This window comes from Acomys minous (assembly GCF_964271855.1).
Source record: "Acomys minous genome assembly, chromosome: 20".
Lineage (NCBI taxonomy): Eukaryota > Metazoa > Chordata > Mammalia > Rodentia > Muridae > Acomys > Acomys minous.
Genome location: NC_140502.1, coordinates 15,871,572 through 15,894,785, shown reverse-complemented (window position 1 = coordinate 15,894,785; position 23,214 = coordinate 15,871,572). Strand labels below are relative to the sequence as shown.

At 42.8% G+C, this 23,214-nt stretch overlaps 2 protein-coding genes across 6 annotated transcripts in view; both read right to left on the bottom strand.

The window, feature by feature from the left end:
* The window catches only part of LOC311590713 (uncharacterized protein), a 32,948-nt gene extending 28,450 nt beyond the window's left edge, over positions 1-4,498 (bottom strand). The window contains exons 1-2 of one of the 2 annotated variants that reach the window (XM_084769973.1): positions 4,052-4,498; positions 2,793-2,850 (exon numbers count right to left, since the gene is read on the bottom strand). The gene's annotated coding sequence lies outside the window, so the exon portion shown is untranslated. Of the gene's footprint in view, positions 1-2,792; positions 2,851-2,968; positions 3,203-4,051 lie in introns of those variants that run through there. The other variant, XM_084769974.1, reaches the window with a different exon arrangement.
* Positions 4,499-6,031: 1,533 nt separating this feature from the next.
* On the bottom strand, positions 6,032-22,525 carry ZNF329 (zinc finger protein 329). Of its 4 annotated transcripts, none has more exons than XM_084771503.1 (2): positions 22,007-22,525; positions 6,032-13,269 (listed from the first exon to the last, which is right to left on the bottom strand). In XM_084771503.1, exon 2 carries the CDS (start codon positions 13,259-13,261, stop codon positions 11,630-11,632), a length of 1,632 nt encoding a protein of 543 aa, XP_084627629.1. In that variant the 5' UTR covers positions 13,262-13,269; positions 22,007-22,525; the 3' UTR covers positions 6,032-11,629. The 4 variants fall into 4 exon arrangements, with proteins under 4 accessions (XP_084627629.1, XP_084627628.1, XP_084627630.1 ...); XM_084771502.1 differs by having other exon boundaries at positions 22,058-22,525; XM_084771504.1 differs by lacking the exon at positions 22,007-22,525 and adding an exon at positions 21,828-21,995.
* Positions 22,526-23,214: the final 689 nt, after the last annotated feature.

Genomic DNA, 23,214 nt, shown 5'->3' with positions numbered 1-23,214 from the left:
GCTGGCTGATGGCACTCTTTTCTTATTGGAACTCTCCAGCTGAGGACTAAGCAGATACTGTCCCCAGGTCTGTAAAACTACAGCCTTTCTCCTGACCTCTGAATCTTCTCTGATGGATAACATCCTATTCAAATGCCATTTTGGGTGTACATAGTACATTTCTACCTGGTCCTCATATTCCCAGAGATTTCTCTTCCTTAAGATTTACTTATTTATTATTATTTCTCCAGTGCTCTGCCTGCATGTACACCTGCAGGCCAGAAGAGGGCATCAGATCACATTCTAGATAGTTGTGAGCCACCATGAGGTTGCAACACCAGTCAATGGGGAAGAGCAGCCCTGTCAGACGATGAGGAGAAAAAGCTGGATATCTAAATGCAAAGAAATGAAGTTGCACCCTCATCTCAAAGAATCCCCTCAAAATGAAATATGGTCTTAAATGCAAAACACAGCACTATAAAAAATCTAGGAAAAGCAGGGCATGGTATACTGTTAAACAGCTAAGCATATATCTCAAGAAAATTAAGATTTAAGAGACAAAAGGCTATACAAAACATAAAAGACCCTTCATTTGTACTAGTTAAAAATATGAAACTGATATCTTTCAATGGACAAATAAATGGTTTTAAAACCCCAGAAACTGGAAAATGGAGGAAAGCTTAGGCTCCATAAAGAGGCACTATCTGGGGGGGAAAAAGTGAATCTGTTATTATTTCAAAACATTTAAAACACAATGATGCTTAAAAGTCTCCTAGCTAAAGAAACACACACGTCCTAGGGGAAAGTGCAAAAGCCTGAACGTAGATGGATATTGAAATAATAGGAAGAAACTACTGCTCATTTGCTTAAGTGTGATAATGGTGTTAGGAGTTATACAGAAGAATTGTCCATTAAATACAAGTAGAGCAATATTTACAGATGAAGTATCCTACTTAAAAACTTGTTTCCAAATGGTATATTCAAAAAATTAATAATATATAAATAAACATATATAGTCATATATGTGTGTGAACATATAGTCTTATAAATATGTATATCAAACACATATACAAAAATACATATAAACCCAATACATATACAAGTCAGATATATGAGCATGCACACAACACATACATATTATCAGCACATAATATATAGCTGTTATATATTACATGTATTAACTGGTAAACTTACATGATAAGCAATGGTGTTTATTTTAAATTTGTTATTATCCTTCTGAAACTTGTCAAAATACAAAGTAGGCAGAAGAGATGTGAACACCTCTGGGAGAAGCACTCTCTGATCTGCAGTCCTTAATGACTTGACAAGGATAAATTTAGTAACATATTTCTCATAAGGTGTCCAGTAGGCAGTTACAACTGAGCTAGTGGGGGAACTATGACACCAGCTAGAGCCTTAAGAAGTCCATCAATTTACATAGCCTGGGGAAAAGTCCTAACTTGCAAAATCTTGCAGACAGGTTTTGAAGCAGCAGAGGACAGGAATGCCTCTCAGCCTCTAAGAAGTGAGATTAGGGGACAGCAGAGTGTTCAAACCACAGGCTCTACAGTCCAAATATGGAATTTTCTGGGCTTCCAGCTCCTATCCAGACCAGGCAAGTGATCCATAGTCAAAGCTATTTGATCTCTTTACCACATAAGCCAGATATGCTTCTAAAAGATCCAAACAAATAAAAGTGGGCATTTGTTCAAAGAAAATTGGGGGGAGGGGCTCAAGACAGGGTTTCTCTGTGTAGCCTTGGCTGTCCTGGACTCGATTTGTAGACCAGGCAGGCTTCAAAGTCACATCAATCTGCCTGCCTCTGCCTCCCAAGTGCTGAGAATTCATTCAATATTTTATTATTAAATGTTTAAATATTTTACTATTAAAACTTATTACAAAAAGTTTTAAAATTAAAAAAAATTTATTATAGGCTTTAAGGGGAATTTGTAAATCTGAAATTCATAAGAAGAAAAGACCAAGTGTACAACTGTCCAATTAAAGCAAGCTGTATTTAAGGACGCACCCATGACTGGTCAGCTAGCTGTCTCGCACACCGTAATCCCAGCACTCAGGGAGGCACAGGCAGGTGGAGCTCTGTGAGTTCATGATCTACAAAGCGAGCCCAGGACAGACAAGACTCCATAAAAGAAAACCCTGTCTTGAGAAAAATAAAAACAAAACCAAAAACAAAACACTGAAAAACTGAATCTGTCATGACGGTGTAAATTAAATTATAATCCTGGCACTCTGAAGGCTGAGGCAGTAGGACTGTGTGTTCCAGGACAGCCTGAGATACGCAAATGGCTGTAGGCTAACCTGTACTACACAGCAAGCCCGTCTCAAAACCAAACAAAACCTGAGAACTTGGATGTTCACAACAGGGAAAGGAAGACAAAGAACGATGTCAACTCAACCCCTTTCTAAGGCAATGACTATCTTACACAGAAAAGAGAAGTGCTGAGACCACACAATTTGGAGAGAAACGCAAATGGCAAAGTTCAAACTACATCAAGCACATCGTCTCCACACATTCACACACCACACGACGTACTTCTTAAAGATTTATTTGTTCATTATTATATATACAGTGCTCTGCCTGTGCGTATGCCAGCACACCAGAAGAGGGCATCAGATCACATTATAGATGGTTGTGAGCCACCATGTGGTTGCTGGGACTTGAACTCAGGACCTCCGGAAGAGCCAGTTGAATTGCAGACCCACTCTGTGATCGTGTAGTTACACAGACAGCCTTTCCCCGCCCCGTGCCCCCCCACCCCCACTCACTCAACAAAAGTCTACTGAACACTTACTTGTGTGCCAGACTCTCTTCTAGGCGATGGTGTTTAAGCAGCAGATCTGACTGATACACTATAATGGAAGAGAAAGCAAAGTTTGTAACAAAATTACCCCACGGATACCATCAAACACTTGCTCTATAAGCTTAGGGTCTCCCCAGACCTGTATTTATTTTCTGGGTTAGGGATACCTGTTCCAGTTTCTTTACTGCCCTCTCACAAAACCAAGCAGCCTCAGAATTAACTGCCGAGCGTAGCAAGCTTGAAATCTGACTTCTGCTTTGAAGAAGGCTCTTTATCACCTGTAACTCAGCAACATGGCTGCTGGGCCAGGCAGCCTGTGCATAAGCTTGTGAGGATTCTAGCAGCTCCTGAGCTGAAGGAGTCATGGTTTCAAGTGATGGGAGGCTATGATTCTGACAAACTCCCCCCCCCCCCCCCCCCCCCCCCGGTGTCTGGTAAACAGATCTTGTGAGTCAGAGGCGGGAGAGCAAGTAGGGAGAACAGAAGTGAGGAAGTGTTTGGATTCTGGGAATTTCTTGGAGGTAGAGGTGTTGGATTGAAGACACAATGGGGGAGGGGTGGGTAATAGAAAAAGGAAAAAAAAAATCAAGGAGAGGAAGAAATCAGTTACAGAGAGTCTGCTCTAGGTGCTGAGCCAAGAACCTACCCAAGTCTGGGATGTCTGACCCGGGAAAGGAGTGGACATTGGTGGTGGTGGTGGCGGGGGAGGGGGCTGGGAGTGGGAAAGGGGAGTGGAGGAGGGGGGTTGGGTATAGGCCACCCAGGCCTGTAATGGTGGATAAGAAAAACGCAGCACCTAGCAGGGAAAGAAGGAAGCTGGGCTGAGAGACTTCACAGCCTCTAGGAAAGAGAAACCAAATACACACAAGTGCAGCGACAGGACGCTGTCTCTATAAGGAAAGGAATGGAGGGGAGGCAGAAAAAGGGGTTGATGGGCAGAAAAGAAAGCACAGGTATTCCAGTGCCTAAGCCTGAGAAGGGGAGTGCGGAGCTGCTCTATACACGGACGTGGAGGAAAGCAGCGAGATGCACTCTGGCAGTGGCGGGTGAACTTCAAGGAGTCCGACCCAATCCTAAGGCGGGAGAGCACACGTCGGGTAGCAGCAGGACTAAGCTGCGACCGCCCAGCCTGAGCTTCAGACCCTATGAGGCCCAGGCACCAAGGTCTAGGGCTCTGCTCCACCTCTGCGGAAGTCGGGGTGGGGATGGGGAGGGATGACGGCCCGAGAATCCGGGAGACGCCCACTCACCTCCAAGGGCACAACCTCCACGTCGCAGCGCGCACTGCGCGCGTGCGCCCTAGGTTCCCAGATGCGGTTTTCCTGAGCTGCTTGACGTCAGATATCCGTGATAACCAAATCCAAGACTCCCCACGGCGGATACTGCTATTCTCTAGCGATCTTGAGGTCTGAGGCTTAATAAGATGAAAAATTCCAGCCACCTATCCCAGATTATGCAAACCTCCTACATAAGGTCGCCCCTCTAGCCATGGAACCTATCCCCACTGCGGGATAGGGCGCCCAGCGAGGGCAGCGCCCTTCCATTTGTTACCCGCTAGGGGTACCTTTCAGTTAAAGAATTAAAAGGCAGGAAAAATCTCTAAGGTGACTGCAGCAAGGCAACTCTAAAGCGCAGCAAGGCGGAGCAGACAGAAATCAGTCCGTCAAGAATGGCTATTTAGGGGGTGAAGCAGGCACAGCTAGCACAGAGGGAGAAAAAAAAAAAAAAAGAAGAGCCTCTGCAAAGCAGAAGCCCACCGTTTGGTTGCTGTTGTTGTTAAATAAAGTCTTTGAAGAGACTTCTTCCCCTAATTTAGGATTGATCCGTTTGAAGGCAGACAGAAAAGCTGACTGACCCATATCTGTTGTTGAAACATGTCTGGGTCGAAGCCAGTCACCCCTGGTCCCTTTGCCTCAACCGCCTGCCTATCGGGAAGTGACTAACTTCTCCCTCACATTCAGCTACTTCGCAGCATTTGGTATTGGGGGGTGGGGGGAGGGGAGGAGTCTCCGTCTGGTCTGCCCCTCAAATACTGGATTACCAGTTCTCAAGAGTATAGGAGGGCACCACACAAAGCACCCTGCTTATGGCTCTGTCCTGAGAGGCGCCAGCGTCACTTTTATGTGGTGGTATAACCTTCCATGGCGCATCATAAGGTAGACATTAGTACTGTTTTTCCTGATTTGTTGGAGAAAATGGCTGTGTGCCAGGCTTAATGGCTCACACTTGGGACATTAGCACTCTCAAACTCAGTACTTGGTGTACTGGCTTATATGCTAACACTTGGGAAACCCAGGAAGGAGGATCTCTGAGTTCTCTGCCAGCCTGGCTTACATGAAGAATTCCACTCCAGCCTGGGCTATATGGTAAGCCCCCAATCCACCCTCTTTTTAACCAGAAACCGCTATAAACGTCCACAGTTCCCTGGTCAGGGAGTGCCTAGGACTGCAACTGTTTCTGAGAACATACAGTCACATGAAAGACTTGCTCCTGAGTGAAAGGCAAGATGGGGAGTTGCTTGTCAACACTTTTCATGTTATTTATCCGCCTAAGTATCCTGGCATTTCTATAACATGTCATGAAATTGTACACTGACGTGAATTTACTGGCCATTCCCATTTCCTCATTCACAGATCCAAAGCGTCTGCCCCCACGTTTTCAGTGAGCTTTCCTTCTCTTTGAGATGCTGGATGCCTAACATACTTGAATACCATTCTTACGTCGGCTCTATGAACTGCTGACCTTTTCTCTACTGCTTGTCTTTTCACTTACATAATATGGATTTTCTGAGGGACATGCATTCTTAAATTTACTATATCCTTCTCTCAGGTATTCATTTCACTTTAAAATGTTTGCTGATGCCAAGATGACCAAAAACAAACAAACAAATAAATAAATAAAATTTGACATTCTCAACTGGAAGCTTCATCAATGTGCTCCCTTTCCATTTAAATCATTTGTTTATAGCAGGAGTAATCAAGCCATAAAGCCCAAGTAAAAGCTACTCCAACTCTTGTGTGTTTGGACTAGAATTTTTTTAAATAGTTTTATTTTGGGTTTTTGAGACTGAGTCTCACTATGTAGTCCTTGCTGGCCTGGAACTTGCGGCACTCTTCCTGTCACTGCCTCTGAGTGCTGAGACTTACAGGTGAGCATCACCAGGCCTGGCTTATTTTGCTAAATGACTTTTTCCAGTTGGATTTCACAGTGAAAATTACAGAAAAGTCAGGTTTCAGAGTCCACAAGTAAAATTTTATTAGACACATCCACGCTCATTTGCTTACAAATCCTCTATAGCTACTTCAACATTACAGTTAATTGTGGCTGAGTTGCTGCAGCACAAATGACATGGTACAGAGTTTGAAATACTATCTTTCCCTTGCAGAGAAAGACTGCTGACCCGTGGGATAAAGTATAGGTTTTTAACTATGTAAAATATTTTCCCCAAACTACAAGATAACACTTCATACCACTAGGACCAAAAAAAAAAAAAAAAAAAAAAAAAAGCCAAAAAACTAAATGTTGGTAAGGAAGGATATGAAGAAATCAAAGTAGTCATGCATCACTGGTAGAAACATAAAATGGTTCAAGTGATATGGACATCAGTTCTTCACAAAACAAAGACCCAGTAGTTCCACTCCAAGAGTACTGAAAATATGGCACATGAGTTTGTGTGTTCAGAACAGCATTACTCTTAATAGCCAAAAAGTGGAAGCAGAAATGTCCATCAACAAACAAGCAAAATATGTTTTTAATCATTTAGTGAAATATTTTTCAGCCACAAAAAGGATTCCTATTACGTGAACCTTGAAAACATTATTCTAAATGAAATGAAGTAAGTTACAAAGGACCATATGTTTTATTTTTCCATTGATGTGCAACTGACAAATACACACTGAAAATAGATTCGTGGTTGCCAGGGTCAGAGGAGTGGGAGAATGCTATCAGGTACAAAGGTCTTTTACATGAATAATGAAAAATATCCTGACATTACAGAATGGAGGTGATTGAACTACCTTGAGAGAATACTAAAAGCCACTGAATAGTACACTTGATTTTTAAAACCTGAATGCTAGTCTATTTTATCAGAAATGACCATTAATGCTGAGTACCTTTGGTTATCAGGCCTAGATACAAGCATGTATTTAAGTATTTGTTATTTTCTTTTGCTAGGACTTGATTGTTCAGAATCTGAACCTATTTATCATTCTAGAATCAAAGATCTTATCCTGTAAATGGACTTTTTCTTTAGCAGTTTTGTTCTCCACTCCTGCCTCTGCAATAAAGCCACTTCCTCAACTGCTGCTCATGAAGAGGTCTCATCTATGACTTAATTGCTCCTCCCTGTGACTCCCTAAATCTTAACCTCTTGTTAACATGACATCACACCCCTCGAATGTCACACATGCAACTGCCATTCATTGTGAAAGGAAGTGAATGAGCAAGCCTAAAGGCACAAGGTTGGAGATAAGCAATACACCCTTGGGCTGGAGAGATGGCCCAGTGGTTAGGAGCACTGTCTGCTCTTCCAGAGGTCCTGAGTTCAATTCCCAGCAACCACACGCTGGCTCACAACCATCTATAATGTGATCTGATGCCCTCTTCTGGCCTGCGGGTGTACATGCAGGCAGAGTGCTGTATACATAATAACAAATAAATAATTTTTTAAAAAAGCAATAAACCCCTGGAGAGAGTATCTTCAACAGTTACACAGGACACCATAGTTGTCTTTGTAATTTGGAATGGGGAGGTGGGTACTGGCAACAGCATTTACATTAACGGCTCAGCCCAGCATGTCGTGGCACACGCCTTTAATCCCAGCAGAGGCGGAGGCAGATGGATGGCTATAAGTTCTGAGGCCAGTCTGGTCTACAAAGTGAGTCCAGGACAGTCAAGGCTACACAGAGAAACCTGTCTTGGAAAACCAAATAATTATATATACATATATTAATAACACCCTGTTACTACCTCCCTGGCCCTATGCCGCATCATCCCATTCTAGTCACGGTGGTCTCCTGGCTTTTCAAATGCAGTACGTTCTTTCCTCCATAGGAGCTGACTTCCCTCAGTAACTACTGGTTGGTTCCCTCGTATTTCATAGGTCATTATGAATCATCTCAGTCAGGCCTTCCCTGACCTGTTTCTAACATGGTGATCACCTCTATCCAACATATACACCCCATCCTCCTCCTCAACTTCATCAACCACCACTTGATACATGATGTGTACTCGCTTTTTCTCCCCTGCTGAATCGTACACACTCGGTTCTGCTCTCTGCTACACTGCCAACTCTTCTCTACACAGCTGCTGGACTAAGAGACATGAAGCTGGACCAGTCCAGGAAACAATCTGCACGCATACTCCGCACTGGTAACGTACTATAGCATCCTTTAGAACCAAAGGGATGTGGAATAAGAGAAACTAGTAATAACACAGTGACCAGAATTATAAATGTTCCCACAGTCTCTATGTTGGATGTGAAACCCTGCTCTGGACATGCTTTAGGATGCTGAAATCCGCCTTGCTGGCCAACCAAGTGGGAGAGGATGGGAGTAAAGTTAAGGGAAATCTACTCTTTTATCTTTCCTGAGATTTCCTGTCCCTAAGGCTACTCGTTCATAGGATTTATTTTACTATTAATTTTTGTCATTGCTTGGGTCAGGGGCTCTTTGTAGCCCTGGCTGTCTTGGAACTCACTCTGTAGAGCAGGCTGGCTTCGAACTCAGAGATCTGCCCGCCTCTGCCTCTCAAGTTCTAGGATTAAAGGTCTGTGCCACCACACCCAGATCCGTTCATGTTTACTTCTCTAACCTAGCACTGGAATTCAGGGCTGTTAAAAATGATGAAAGCCTAGAGGTCAACAGAGACAAGAGAAGTCTTTTTTCCTTCCAAAAAAAAAAAATGTTTTTAATGGGTATGGAGTGGAAGGGGTTGATTTACTAAACTTGATGGGTACAAGAATACACACGGACTACTTCCTTCCGGAGTCTAAAAAGAACTAACAGCCAAGGGTATTATCTATAGATAATACAGCAGATTACCGCAAAAACTAGAGGCTTAAACCCACACACGAGTTACGGACTTGAATCTACTCACTTTCACCGGAATAGTAAGAACAGCAGTAGTTCCTTTCAGGGAGACTTGGGGAAGAATCCATGTTCTTGCTTCTCTGGCTTTCAGCAGCCACTCATATTGTGGACTCCCCAGCCTTAAAGCCAGGGACAGTAAATGAAAGCCAAGGGTGGTGCGTTCTTTGAAATACTCAACCTTCGCTTTCTCCATCTGATTCCAGCCAAAGCTCTTTGCCTACTTAAGGGCCTGTGTGACTAGACGGGACTCGTCTTGAGAGGTAGTGCAGGGTCGTCTCCCCTGTTCTGTTCTGTTCTGTTCTCTCGTCATTCAGGCCTAACACTGACCATTTCCCAGGCTGAACCGGAAGTCAGCTGGAACTCCCCCAATTCAAATCTCACCTTTCCCTCTTTAGCCAGAAGTGTCCATCGTCTATAGATAATTTTCACTACCGCAGTTATTCCTGATCATTTGAGAAAACTGATTGGGGGGGGGTGGGGTGGATGGAAAGGGAAACAATTCACACACCACACAAACCCCATGTGGACTCACTCCAACTTCACAGTTGACACCTCTTCCTTGGGGTGTTTGCCCTCGGGCCGTAGCTGGCCTGGTGATGACTTCCTGTTCTAGAATCTGGAATGTAGAACCATATGAAGATGCATGGAGACTGCTAACACTGCTGAAACCTGCTAGTGTGTGCAGGCTTTACTTGAGTGTAACACCAAGTGTCCAGCCCTTGAGTAACGTAGTCAGTCCACCAGGGGTCTGCGTATGTCTTACTCATACACATAACATTAGAGCAGCAATCTGTAAGTTACAAATGACTGCATATCGTGGGAATATGAGACCAATCTTTTTAATATATGGAAAAATGTGTGTGTGTGGTGTGTGTGTGTGTGTGGTGTGTATGTGTATGTGTGTGTGGTGTGTGTGTGTGTGTGTGTGTGTGTGTGTGTGTGGTGTGTATGTGTGTGTGTGTGTGGTGTGTGTGTGTGTGTGTGTGTGTGTGTGTGTGTGTGTGTGTGTGTGTATCCCAATCTTAGTACTCGTGATATTCTGAGATGAATGACTGTTCCAAGGGCTATCTTTATAAAATGTCTGACAATATCTTTGGCCTCTATCTACTAAGCACCAGCAGCTTCTCACCATGTGGGTGCTGGGAACCAAACCAAACCCAGGGCCTCTGCAAGAACAGCGGGTGCTCTTAACAACTCTCTCCATCGCCATCATAGAAAACCATCTTACCAAAGAAGGGCATCCATACAGCTGAGGTGTCTGACTTCCTTATGAATCTATTCAACAGCCTTAATCATCTCAAAATAGACTTAGGATTCTCCCTCCACAGAACCAGAAGATAAAAGACAGCGTCAAGTTAAAATTTCCATGAGATCTACTCACGGGCCTTTGAAGCTGTCAATCAAATTGTCTAGCTTTCAGTCAGCCAGCACTGCACCGAGAAAGGACATGGTAGGATTATTCCAGATTTTTCTGTACCTTTCTCTTCCTTATCTTCAAGGTTCATAGGTCTCTCCCTCCACAATGCCATAATCTGTACATCCAAGTTCCAAAAAGATATTCTAGGCTTCAGGATGTTCTGACTCCAGATACGTTTCTGTCAATACACACGTGTAGATGCTTACAGCCTCCTATAGCCATGATCTAGCCTTTGTAGGATGTCTGGCAGTATCTTTGGCCTCTATCCAGACTGACAAAGTTCACAGAAAACCCCAAATCCATTTCCTTTTTAGCTTCACTTTTATATACATTATCAAATTATTATATAAAATGTATAAATGAAAAAGAAAACATACACAATTATAGTCTCCTAAGAAAGCCACTCAATGTTTTCCATCATCCACTGCTAACCTACAACCAAATATGAACATACTTACATGGTTGTAATAACAAGAAATGTATTTTTATGCCTTCTTTTGCAATGATTTAGTTTTTTTTAATATGGCAATAGAGCCTTTGGATTTTGCTTCAAAGGACCCAAATTCTGAACAAATTAGTATCCTAGATGATCAACAGTGGTGAAGGCAGGTGGTAACGGAAATACAACAATTCAATACTTTCTTGCTCAAAACTAAAGCAATGGATCCTATTTCTCAGAAGCAGCCCTTTCCATCATGGTGAATATGTTAGCCTTAAGAGGGACAACCTCATTTCAATCACAAGCAACCCCTGCATCTAGTTTCATCTCATAAATGAGTCCTCTGCTCATAAAAGAGAAGTGCACTCAAACAGCAAAGTCAACAAAATCCTGTGGTGGCTATGGGTCTCTGTGTGAGACATCTCACCACAGTGCCTTGGCTGATATGGAAAAGACAGTAAAAACTCCTGGCAAAAGCTTCTCTTCCTAATTACACTTACAAACTCTAAGTCTAATAAGCATTTGCTTGTACACAACACTATTAAAGATGTCTCCTACTGCTTACCTACTAAATGAATTCACAGGTTTTTTCCCCCCAATTTAAGTCTCCTGATGTAAAGGTGGATGGGCATCTAAAGGAAACCCCTTCCTCACTTCCGGGTACTATATGTCAGTGTATGGACTACATGTTTGGTATAGGCTGGTTCATCCCTGAAGCCTTTATTACATTGATTAACATTCAGTCCTCTCGTCTGTTCCTTAATAAGAGAATTAATGGGATTACAGAATGCTTCATACTCTAGTTTTTTTTATAACGAATTCTTTTCTGTTAAAAAGGAAAGCCACGTCTCCTTTGTTCGCCCGAGAAGACTATGGCCCTCTTTCATTTTGCTTCCACAGACGACTGCTCTTCCTGGTGTGTTCTCTGATGTCGGACAAGACACCAGCTCCTCCTAAACATCTTCCCGCACTGAGGACACTGGCTAGGGCCCTCCCTGTTATGAAGTCTCTGATGTACTACCAGGTGAGTGTTCTGCCTGAAGGACTTTCCACACTTCAGACACTGGTATGGAGTCTCCCTAGTGTGAATCCTCTGGTGCTTGGTCAGACAGGAGCTATCCCTAAAAGCCTTCCCACATTCATTACACTCATAAGGCCTTTCACCAGTATGAATCCTCTGGTGCCGGATAAGCCCAGCGATGTTCCGGAAGAGTTTACGGCACTGGTTACAGCAATAGGGCTTCTCACCGGTGTGAATTCTCTGATGCCTGATGAGGTATGCACTCTCAATGAAGGTTTTCCCACACTCTTTACATTCATAGGGCTTCTCCCCAGAATGAATTTTCTGATGCACAATAAGGTGAGAGTTGCGGCTGAAGGATTTCCCGCACTCTGCACATTCAAAAGGCTTCTCTCCAGTGTGTGTCCTCTCATGCTGGGTGAGGTAGGAGCCATCCCGGAAAGCCTTCCCACATCTGCTGCACTCGTAGGGTTTCTCACCAGTGTGGATTCTGAGATGTACAGTCAGGTGAGAGATGTCAGTGAACGGTTTCCCACATTCGTTGCATCTGTACGGTTTTTCCCCTGTATGAGTTCTTTGATGCAAAATCAGGGAAGAATTTCTGTTGAAAGTTTTTCCGCATTCCAGACATGCATAAGGCTTCTCGCCTGTGTGAATCCTCTGGTGCTGGGTCAGAGCTGACCCGTCACTAAAAGCTTTCCCACATTTACTGCACTTATAGGGTTTCTCTCCAGTATGAATCCTTCGGTGAACAATCAAGTTGTAGTTCTTGGAGAATGATTTTCCACAATCATTACAGGTATAAGGTTTCTCCCCAGTGTGAGTTCGATGGTGTAAAACAAGAGAGGAGTTTCGTTTGAAGTATTTGTCACACTCAGTACATTTGTAGGGTTTCTCAGTGGAATGACCTCTTTTCTCATTAAGAGATGAGCTCAGGGCCAAGATGTCCCCAAAGTCCTTCCCTTTGTAAAATTTCTTGCTTCTTTTCTTAACTTTTTTGTCACAGAGGGGAGTGGTAAAGTGATTTAAAGATCTAATATTTTCTGCACATTTATAGGGTTTGTCTTTCGTTTGGTTCCTTACAAGCTGAGTGACTTCCATAGAAGGATGGATGGCTTTTTCACAAGCATCACCATCACCAGTTCCCTTAACTGTGTAACTTGCGGGGCAACTATGTAAGGTTTGGCCACAGTCAGAAGTTTTAATATCTGAGTTATGAACCTGAAGGCCATTTGTTGCAGGAACTCTCTGAGATGGCAGAAGGGCTGGGTTTGTACTCAAATGCTCCCCCAAACTAAAGTGGTCACAATTTGCTTCCTGAGCCCCTCTTTTCTCATCGATTAAAGGAGATAGCCTCAAGTTTCTTTCCTGGTTCTCGCAGTCCCAATTGTCACCCAAAATGGAAAAGCAGGGACCCTCTCTTGTAAATCCTTCCATTTCTACCTCAAAGAAAACTTCTTCAGGAACATTCTGAGCTATTATTTTCAGTTTCATGTTCCATGCTGAAAAGAAAGAAAAAGACATATTAAGTAAGCACATCTACCTGGAAGAAAATGAAAAAAATTAACGGGATAAGTGAGTATATTTCACTTCTTTTCTTTTTCAAATTCACATCTGTAAAATGGGGGATTCAAATGAGGGTCAGGAGTTAAAGCCAAGAGCAGTTTTGAAAGAAATGACATGACACTGTAGAGGTCGAAGGAATGCTGTGTAAAGATAAACCTAGCCCTCGGGGAGCCAGACATCTCTGCTCCCTCTGAAGTATCATCTTGGCCCCTGCCTTCTTGGCCCCCATCACCGATGCCCCTCATCGGAAGTCAACACACATCCTCCCAAGCCCAACTTCACAAAGTGCCTACAAAGACATAGACTGAGCGGTCTTGTCGCAGCTCTCTATGATCAGAGTTCTGCTTTCATGGATAAGAAGACAACACAGGCTGGGAAACCTGAAAGATCCGAGTCTATGTCCTAAATCCATGAGAGACTATGCTGCAGAGTTACTGTGAAAAGCTGGTCATGTCTAAGGCAAGATCCAAGGACATAAAATGAAAAGTATTTGGAAAACAGCTCCAGAGCTCTTCACCATTTTTAATCTTGTTCTTACTGCTTTTCATATTCTCTCTCTCTCTCTCCCCCTCCCCCCCCCTCCTTCATAATATTAAGACAAAGGGGGTCCAGTGAGATGGCTCAGTGGGTAGACGCACTTGCCACCAACCTGACAACCCCGGGTTCAATCCCCAGTTCACACACAGTGAAAGGAAAGAACTGACCCCCCAAAGTTGTCCTCTGACTGCCACATGTACCATGGCACACATACAAAGACATACATGCCCAGGCCCGCAAATACACAATCAATCAATCAAAAATGTTTTTAAAAAGAAAAATTTAAAGGGAGACAATTGGCTCGCTATAATTTTTGAAGTAAAATTAGACACTTAACTCAGAACACACTGTATGTCCAGCTGATACAGTCCCCCACGGAAAACCAAACACTGAAGCACATGGAGGCATTCATAGCTAGGCCAGACTTTGAGCCACAGAGCTCAAAGCCACAGAGGCAGACTTAACAAGCTCACTTAAATCTTACATGATATAAAATACAATAAAAAGAGTATACAAGTGGAAGGTGGGGACAAATATTAAATAGTGGGAAAGATCAGCACCCAATATCAATAAAGATCTCATACAGAAAGGAATGCGCCAAAAGACAAAAATGGAATTGTATCAAAATGAGAAACAACAATCTCATTCTGTCTACCATGTAATTACATCTTTTTTGTTGTTGTTTTATTTGGGGGGTTTGGTTTGTTTGTTTGTTTGTTTGTCTGTTTGGCTTGGTTTGGGTTTTGTTCCATTTTAGGTTTTGAGACAGAGTCCCACTATGTTGCCCAGACTCATGGCAAAATTCCTGGGATTGAAGAATCCAAGTTAGCCTAAGTTAGCTATAGCTCAGCCATGTTACTTATATGCTTGCTGCTGAAAGTAGCCAAATAGGTCAAGCTAAGAAAAATTTCCACTACAACACCCACAGTCCCTACCCCACCTCACCCGGAATCCATTAGCCTGAAACAGTGGAAGATTCCAGATGGCCTGAGCTCAGCCACCTTAACAATAGCATCGTAGGCTAATAGCAAGAACAAACAAAACATTGTTAGCCAAGCAAAAGCCCTCACCTCACCCTGCCTGCTCAGAATGTATTGCCTCTACCACACCCCGCTCAAAATTTACGGGCCTTGAGAAAAGGCCACATCCATATATCTTACCTCAGACATCTGCCAGAATCAACTGTCCCCAACCCCTAAAAGGTCACCTTTGTTAGCTGATCAGTTGATAGCTAACCACTGTTGCTGAGTTCTGCTTCTGTAAAGGGTATTTAAACCCTCAGCTTTCGCAGGACGAGGTCCCCCAACTCTTCTGAGCACGTCGGCTCAATAAAAATTCCTTTGCTTTTGCATCAACTCTGGACTCTGACTCTCAATTGGGCTTCCAGGAATAGACTCTGACGATCTGAGTCTAACAGGATCAAGTGATCCTTCTCGACCTCTTCATCATACAATTCACAAACTATAACTCTAAAAACAAAAGAGATGGAGTGACTCTTGCTTATACTCCCAGCACTTGGAAAACTGAAGCTGGGTGACTTGAGGGGGCTCAGCCTGTGTTACACAGTAAGTTTGAGGCAACCTAGGCTACATGAGACCTTGTCGCAAAAAAAAAAAAAAAAAACCACACACACACACACAAACAAAAAACAAATATGCAAGCAAGCAAACAAACAAAAAAATTCAACACAAGATGTGTACGGGTTGTAAGAGCAAAAAGAAAAAGGAAATGGGAACTGTAAACCAAGTGTAAATGCAACACTTGGGAGGCCGAGGCGGCAGGAGAACCAATGCAGGCATGCGGCTGGCATGCTCTATGCAGTAAGTCCCTGATCAGCTGGGACTCAAGAAACTAAACACCACCAAACCAAATAACCCAACTGAGAAACGGGGCTCGGAACTAAACAGAGAATTCTCAACAGAGGAATATCAAATGGCTGAGAAACACTTAAAGAAATGCTCAGTCTCCTTAGTCATCAGGGAAATGCAAATCAAAACGACTCTGAGATTCCATCTTACACCCATCAGAATGGCTAAGATCAAAAACTCAACTGACACCACATGCTGGCGAGGATGTGGGGAGAGAGGAACACTCCTTCATTGCTGGTGGGAATGCAAACTAGTACAGCCACTTTGGAAATCTATCTGGTGCTATCTCAGAAAAATGGGAATAGGGCTTCCTCAAGACCCAGCTATTCCACTCCTTGGAATATACCCAGAAAATGCTCCACCACACAACAGGGACATATGCTCACCCATGCCTACAGATAAATTAATTAAATGAATAAATTAATTAAATGAATAAACAGAAGTGTGAGAACACAGAGCTCAGCCTGGCATGCAACATGTTAGTTAAAAGCTGCAATTATCCCATCAGCATGAGCTGGCTAATTTGGTAGCAGCTGTGAAAACTGGTTTTTTTCTTTCTTTTCCCTCCCATCATGTAAATGGTCACCTCAGAAAATAAGTATAAATCATGATAAGTGAATAATCAATACACAGGTGTGGAATGATCTTCTTTTCTAATTTTAAGTTTATTTTTATTTTGTGTCTAGGTGTTTTCTCTGCATGTACATCTGTACGCCGCATGTATGTCTGGTGCCAGCAGAGGCCAGAAGGTGTGGAGCTGAAAGTTACAGATGACTGTGAGCCACGATTTGAGGGCAGGGAATTGAACCGAGTTCTCTAGAGGAACAGCTCGTGCTCTTAACCACTGAACCATCCCTCCAGGCCCCTGTAAGATGGTCTTAAAAGAAGGAAAAGACAGACCAGTAATAGTGATAAAACTTAACATGACTCGTCACAGTTACTTAATACCAAAGCAGAAAACAAAGAACAATGAAAGGTTTCTTTCTTGATTGCTTGCTTTTTAAAATATGTATTTATTATTATGTATACAGTGCTCTAGCTGCATGTACTCCTGCAGGCCAGAAGAGAGCATCAGATCACTTTTTATAGATGGTTGTGAGCCACCATGTGGTTGCTGGGAACTGAACCCAGGACCTCTGGAAAATCAGATAGTGCTTTTAACCACTGAACCATCTCTCCAGCCCAGAAGGTTTCTTTCAAAGTACTGAAAGGGAAGCAGGCATGGTGGCATAGGCCTGCAATCCCAGCAATCAGGAGAGGCAGGCCGATCTCTGTGAGTTCAAGGCCAACCCGGTCTACAAAGAGAGTCCTGGGCAGTCAAGGCTACACAGAGAAACCCTGTCTCAAAAAAAAAAAAAAGTAAATAAAGGAAAAGCTACAAGGCTCACCAAGATTCAGGAGTGAGCATAAAATAAAAACAAATTCACACAAGCAAAAACAATTCTTCAAAGGAGGAGGAACTGGAGAAAGGAGGGAACAGAAATAAAAAGAAATGATAAATGGATAAATCCAATGCTGGAAAGAAAAAAAAAAACCACTGCTGACTAGATAAGGATCACAGTGCAATACAACAGGAGTAATGTGCATCAAAACGGAGAGAAAGGCATCCGCACTGGAAGAAGAAACCAATATATACAAACACAGTGAAAGGCTTATTTCCTTTCATAAATGGAAATTAAGAAAAACTGCTGGACAGATACAAACAGCAAAAATCTTCAGTAGCCAGCCTTATAAGGAAGGAAGGAAGGAAGGAAGAAATGCTGTTATCACAGAACATGTGACAACTGAGGCTAAAGTAAACTTAGTTCTTAGAACATATTGCTCTTTAACACTTATGGTAGAAAAAAATAGCCCACAGAGCTAGGAATCTGCCTTGGAAGAGTATTTACATAGAACATCTAATGCCCTGTGGTCCAGCGCTAGCATCAATAACCATAAGAATGATGGACTCCTGGGCATCCAAAAGTATAAGTTATAGTAAGTTAATAGCTATTGGGGCCTCATGGCCTTTATGGATTTTCTCCAAGCTGCTACGACTGATGGATTGTATATACAAAACTACATCTGCAGCTGTGGGTGAAGCACGGTGCCCCCAGAATGCCTCTGCCAGCTACAGCAACACAGTCATCTGCTGCTTCTAAATCCATCTGGACAAACTATAAATTCCCACATTGAGTGGGGCTACGGAACAACGTAATATGCACCTTGCTCTTCTACTAAAAAGAAAATTCAAGCTTGGACGCCACCTTTGCCACCTTACAAGACAAAAGGGGAAAAACTGATCATGTAAATTTTCAGACTTTTTAACTTGACTTAAAAAAAAAAAAAGAACAAGACAGAACGAGTTCACTGCTCGCACTATACTCCACTTATATACAATCCCAACTAACTGGAAAACATTTATTTTTAAAAGGGAAAGAAAAATCTCAAGAGGACTTCAAAGTAAAACCAAAACACTTGCTGTTCTGGCAAAGGACCTGTGTATGGTTCTAAGCACCCACATGAAGGCTCAGAACCATCTCCGACTCCAGCCCTAAATACTTTCTTCTGTTCCCAGGGGGCACTGCATGTATGTTTATATGATATATATATATTATATATACATGTTATACACACACACACACACACACACACACACACACACACATATATATATATATATATATATATATATATATATATATATATATATACACACACACACAAAACACCCATACACACAAAATTAAAATAAAATAATTTAAGGTCTGACAATTCCACCTAAGCTCAGGTCGTGACTGTCTTGTGAACAGGGTGGGTAACTAATCTTGATAATTTAAGAAAAAAATTGCCCATCACTTATAACTGATACTTACTTTATCAAAGCCTAAGACTTAACACAACCAACAAAGTCAAAAGACACCCACCACATGCGAGACAATACTATATACATGTATCTAGACTATATAAAACTTAGAAGTCAATAATACAGTAAGATAGGCATGGTGGTTCACATCTATAATACTAACATTTGAAAGGCGGGGGTAAGAGAATCAAGAGTTAGAGGCCAGCCTGGGCTATCAGAGACCCTGCCTCTGCCCCCCTCCATTAAACATTAATTAATTAATTAGTAAAAACAAGCACCCCCATTATTTTAAATAAACAAAGGAGAGATCTTGTCTTACTTCAGATTGCTTTCTGAATTCAAATATGTAATAGCCTCATGGCCTAAATGACAGAAACTTATATCTCACAGTCGTGGAGTCTGAGAAGTCCAAAACCAAGGTCAGGTTTGGGTAAGGGCTCACTTCCTAGCTTGCAAATGAAGAATAAGCAAAAGAAAGGACTAGCCATGAGAAAAATGGGAAGCAAAGCCATATCCACTAAGATGCTGTCTGTAATCACTTCCACTTCTTTTTTTTTTTTTAAGATTTATTTATTTATTATGTGTACAAATCTCATTATAGATGCTTGTGAGCCAGCATGTAGTTGCTGGGAATTGAACTCAGGACCTTTGAAAGAGCAGTCAGTGCTCTTAACCTCTGAGCCATCTCTCCAGCCCCCATCACTTCCACTTCTATGTAGCTGTTCCACAAGACAGAAAAATTGCTTGTGACATCCAAAACAGACAAAACTACACTGAAGAAATAAAGATCCATATATAGAGTATTCCAAAACTATAAAACTGAACAGACTACATATACATTCTCTAATATGGGTGAGTCTTGAAGGCATTTTCGAAGTCAAAGAAACCAAAAAAGAAAAAAAAAAAAGAAAAAAAAGAAAAGAAAGAAAGAAGAACCACAAATTCTACATGTTATATGGAATTTCCAAAACAGACCAAAACAGGCTACAGCAAGGAGAGATGGAGAAGATAAAAATTATAGTTAATGAGCATTGGCTTTCTTCGGAGGAGGTGGAGGGATGTCAGGGATTGATTAAAAGGCTCTAAAATTGCCCGACATGGTGTTGCTGACCTTTAATCCCAGCAACCAGGAAGCAGAGGTAGGTAGATCCCTGAGTTCAAGGCCATCCTGGTCCAAACTGCAAGTTCTAGGCCAACCAAGGCTACGTAGTCAGACTCTGTCTCAAGAAAGCAAAGACAAAACAAACAGCAAAACAAAGCGAGTAAACTGTACCGTATGCCCATGTAGCCAGGGTTTTGTTGTTGTTATCATTGTTTTCAGGTGTGTTGAGCCCACCGGGGTCAGATCTGCGGGCCGACACACCAGCTGGCACATTGACGGTGCATTAAAAATTAAGGAGAGAACCTGTGCTGAGCTCGTGGAGAACTGCTCACCTCCCAAGTGCTGGGATGCAGGCACGCAGCACCGTGCCTGGCAAGAGCGCTTTGGCTGCTTTTTCAGATGGGAAAAAATATTCTAAGTCCTAATTCGTACACATTTATAAAAGGATGGGGAAAAGACTTATGGGAGAAGAATCTCCATAAAACTTAGGATAGTTAAAATAATGTAGTTCAATGATAGTGATTGCTTAGCACATTCTGGATGCTTAATTCATAACCAAACACACACACACTGAAGTTTTAAGGTAAAATACAAAGCTTAAAGCAAAATACAAAGCTAAGGAATTATCCAGGTTGCTAGGATAAAGATGAATTTCTCTAAAAAATAGAAGGCACAAAACATAACTCTGCCCCCTCGGCAAAAAAAAAAAAAACTCAAACATCTGACTATATGAAAACAAGTAATACACCTGAAATATTAGGCTTCTGAAAATCAAAAAAGTAACAAAGAATTCAAAGTAACGTCCCCAAGAACGATCTACTAATGACAGCAAGCACTTTAGCCACATGATCAAAGAATGACCATGACCACATCACGTGTTTTACTTAAAAATTGTCAACGTCAGTATGAATCAAACAAAGGCACACCCTACAAGAGAACCAGCTACGTTTTTAAGAAACATTTGTCAAACTATTTTTTAATTTAAGAAAACTTCAATTTTATATATATACATATATATGTGTGTGTATGTATATATATACATGCATACATAACATATATATGTATGTATGTATGTATATATGTATGTATGTATGTTGTGCAATGATTGGCCCCCAACAACATTCTGTCATAGATTAGGGCGGGGCTTAGATATTCCCATGCCTCTTCGAGAACGAAGATGAGCAGTTTAGGTTCTTGGCAGAGTCAAGAGTTTAGACTCTTTCTGAAGCCAGAATAGTGCATTGGATACTACAGGCGCTGTGTGCCTCAAGACTTGGGTGCCAGAAAGCAAACTCAGGTCCTCTGGAAGAGCACCACCAGGTCTCTCCAACCACGAAAGAGTAACATCTTCTTCAGTGGTGTAGCCACTGGGAGATTAGTAGGATACCCACACTACTTTGCACATGGGAGGGGAAAAAAAAAGGAAAGTTCATATTTTAAAGAGAATCTTCACTAAAGAATTTCAAAATGTAGTGTCAAGATACTACTTTTAGTAATCCAGCACACACATGCACACACGTACGTGTGTGTATGCGAGCACCTGTATCTTGCCTGCCGATGCTACACTCATTGTGTGTGTAAAACATAGTGGGCTTGTGTCTTTAAAAAAAAAAAAAAAAAAAAAAAAAAGGAAAAGCTAACGTAACAAAAACATTAATAGCCTGATACTCTGGATGTGTTTGTCACTATTAAATTATGCCTGCAACTTAGCGATGGGTGTGAAATCTTTCCAATTACAAGGCTAGGAAGAGAAGGCAGAGGGAGAATGGAGGGGAATCGGAGGGATGGACAAAAGGCGTGTTTTACATGGAAATAAAACCACCGAAAAACCAAGGAAGAGACAGCGAAACGGCCAGAAGACAGGGGATGGACACACGAACCGCCCTGGGTACAAACATATATAAATAGGTAGATAGATTATTCTGCAAGCATCAGTAGAGAGAAAGGAAAACCACCTAGAAGAAAACACGGGAAGCCAGCCCCGCCCATTGGAGCCTGGATACCAACTCAAGCGCGAGACCCGCAGATCCGGAGGGCCCAGGCGCCCAAAAAGATCTCGGAAAAACCTCGGGGGGCTGCTGGGCCCAAGACAGAGCACTAGAGCCATAGGGAGCACGGAGGAAAGAGCCGGGACAGCCTCACCCGACGGAGGACGACGGAGGAGCGTCCACACCAGCCACGGAAGAAACCACGGGAACAGCCCTGTGCCCGCTCACACCCTCCGGGTGAGTCCGAAACGGACACAACCCCCGTGAGACCCGACGCACACGCTCTGCACCCCACGCTCCCGACACCCCTCGACCCACTCCTGCACGGCTCACACGGAGGGGAAGCTACGGAACAGATCGCCGCCGAGGTGCGACAGGACTCACTGCGGGAAGCCGGCGGCAGCCATGTTTGCGGCGACTGCGCATGCGCGGACCCTGCTGGGATGCGCTGGGTCTGGGAGGTTCGGCGGCCTCAGACTTATAGCGCGGCTGGTTTGAGAGCCCGGCACAGTTCACTGGTCCCTGGAGCTGTGGGTGCTCAGAGCCTGTCACACAAGGCATTGCGATCAGGAAGAAACGTCACTTCATCCTAAAATAACTAAGTCATTGAAGACTCACGGATATTCATTTCCTATCATGATTCTGTCTTTTGAGATGGCTGGCTCTGGGTCCAGTCTCCCACCTCAGCATCTCCAGTACTCTCCTGATGCTATAATTTTATTATACAGCAGTAATTTTTATTTACTGCATAATTTGGCAAAAATACAATTACATGGGAAAAATGCTCACATTCAGCCAAATACACCTCTTTTATCGCCAACCATTGGTGGAAATAAGCTGTTTTGTTTTGTTTTAATTTATGTGTTGTGTGTGTTTTGCCTGCATATATATGTCCGCACCACATGCAGGCAGTGTCCTCAAGACCAAAAACCGGTGTTAGATCCTCTAGGACTGGAGTTACAAACGGCTGTGTACCGACATACGGTGCTGAGAATCGAATCACCGCCTTCTGGAAGAGAGCAGTAAGTGCTCTTAATCACTCCACCTCTCCAGGGTCAGGCCGAGGGTACACTTCACCAACATCCTAGGTGCTCCTAAACCCAGACAATTTGGTACTGAAGGTTAACCAACAGAAAAGTTATAACAGGCTTTCTCCATTTTGAACACCAGAGAGAAATGAGGTTTGCATTTTTTTTTTGGTTGTTTGTTTGGGAGGGGGTGTTCAAGACAGGGTTTCTCTGTGTAGCCGTATTTAAATAAAAAGGGGGAGCCCAACACAGTGGCACACATCTGTGATCTCAGTACTCCCACCGTGATGGGAAAGAGGACGGAAGAGGCAGCACAGGCTCACAGGTCAGATAGACCTACTCTTTTTTTTCACAGGCTAGGTAAATCTCCCAGGATCAGACTTTAGATGTGTGTTCTCCTTTGGGAGAAGTTTCCTTTCTATGACATCTTAGACTTGACTGAACAGTACACACTCCTAAGAGCCGGACCATAACAGATCAGGGGAGATCAGCTGTTGCTTCTGTTGGTTTAAA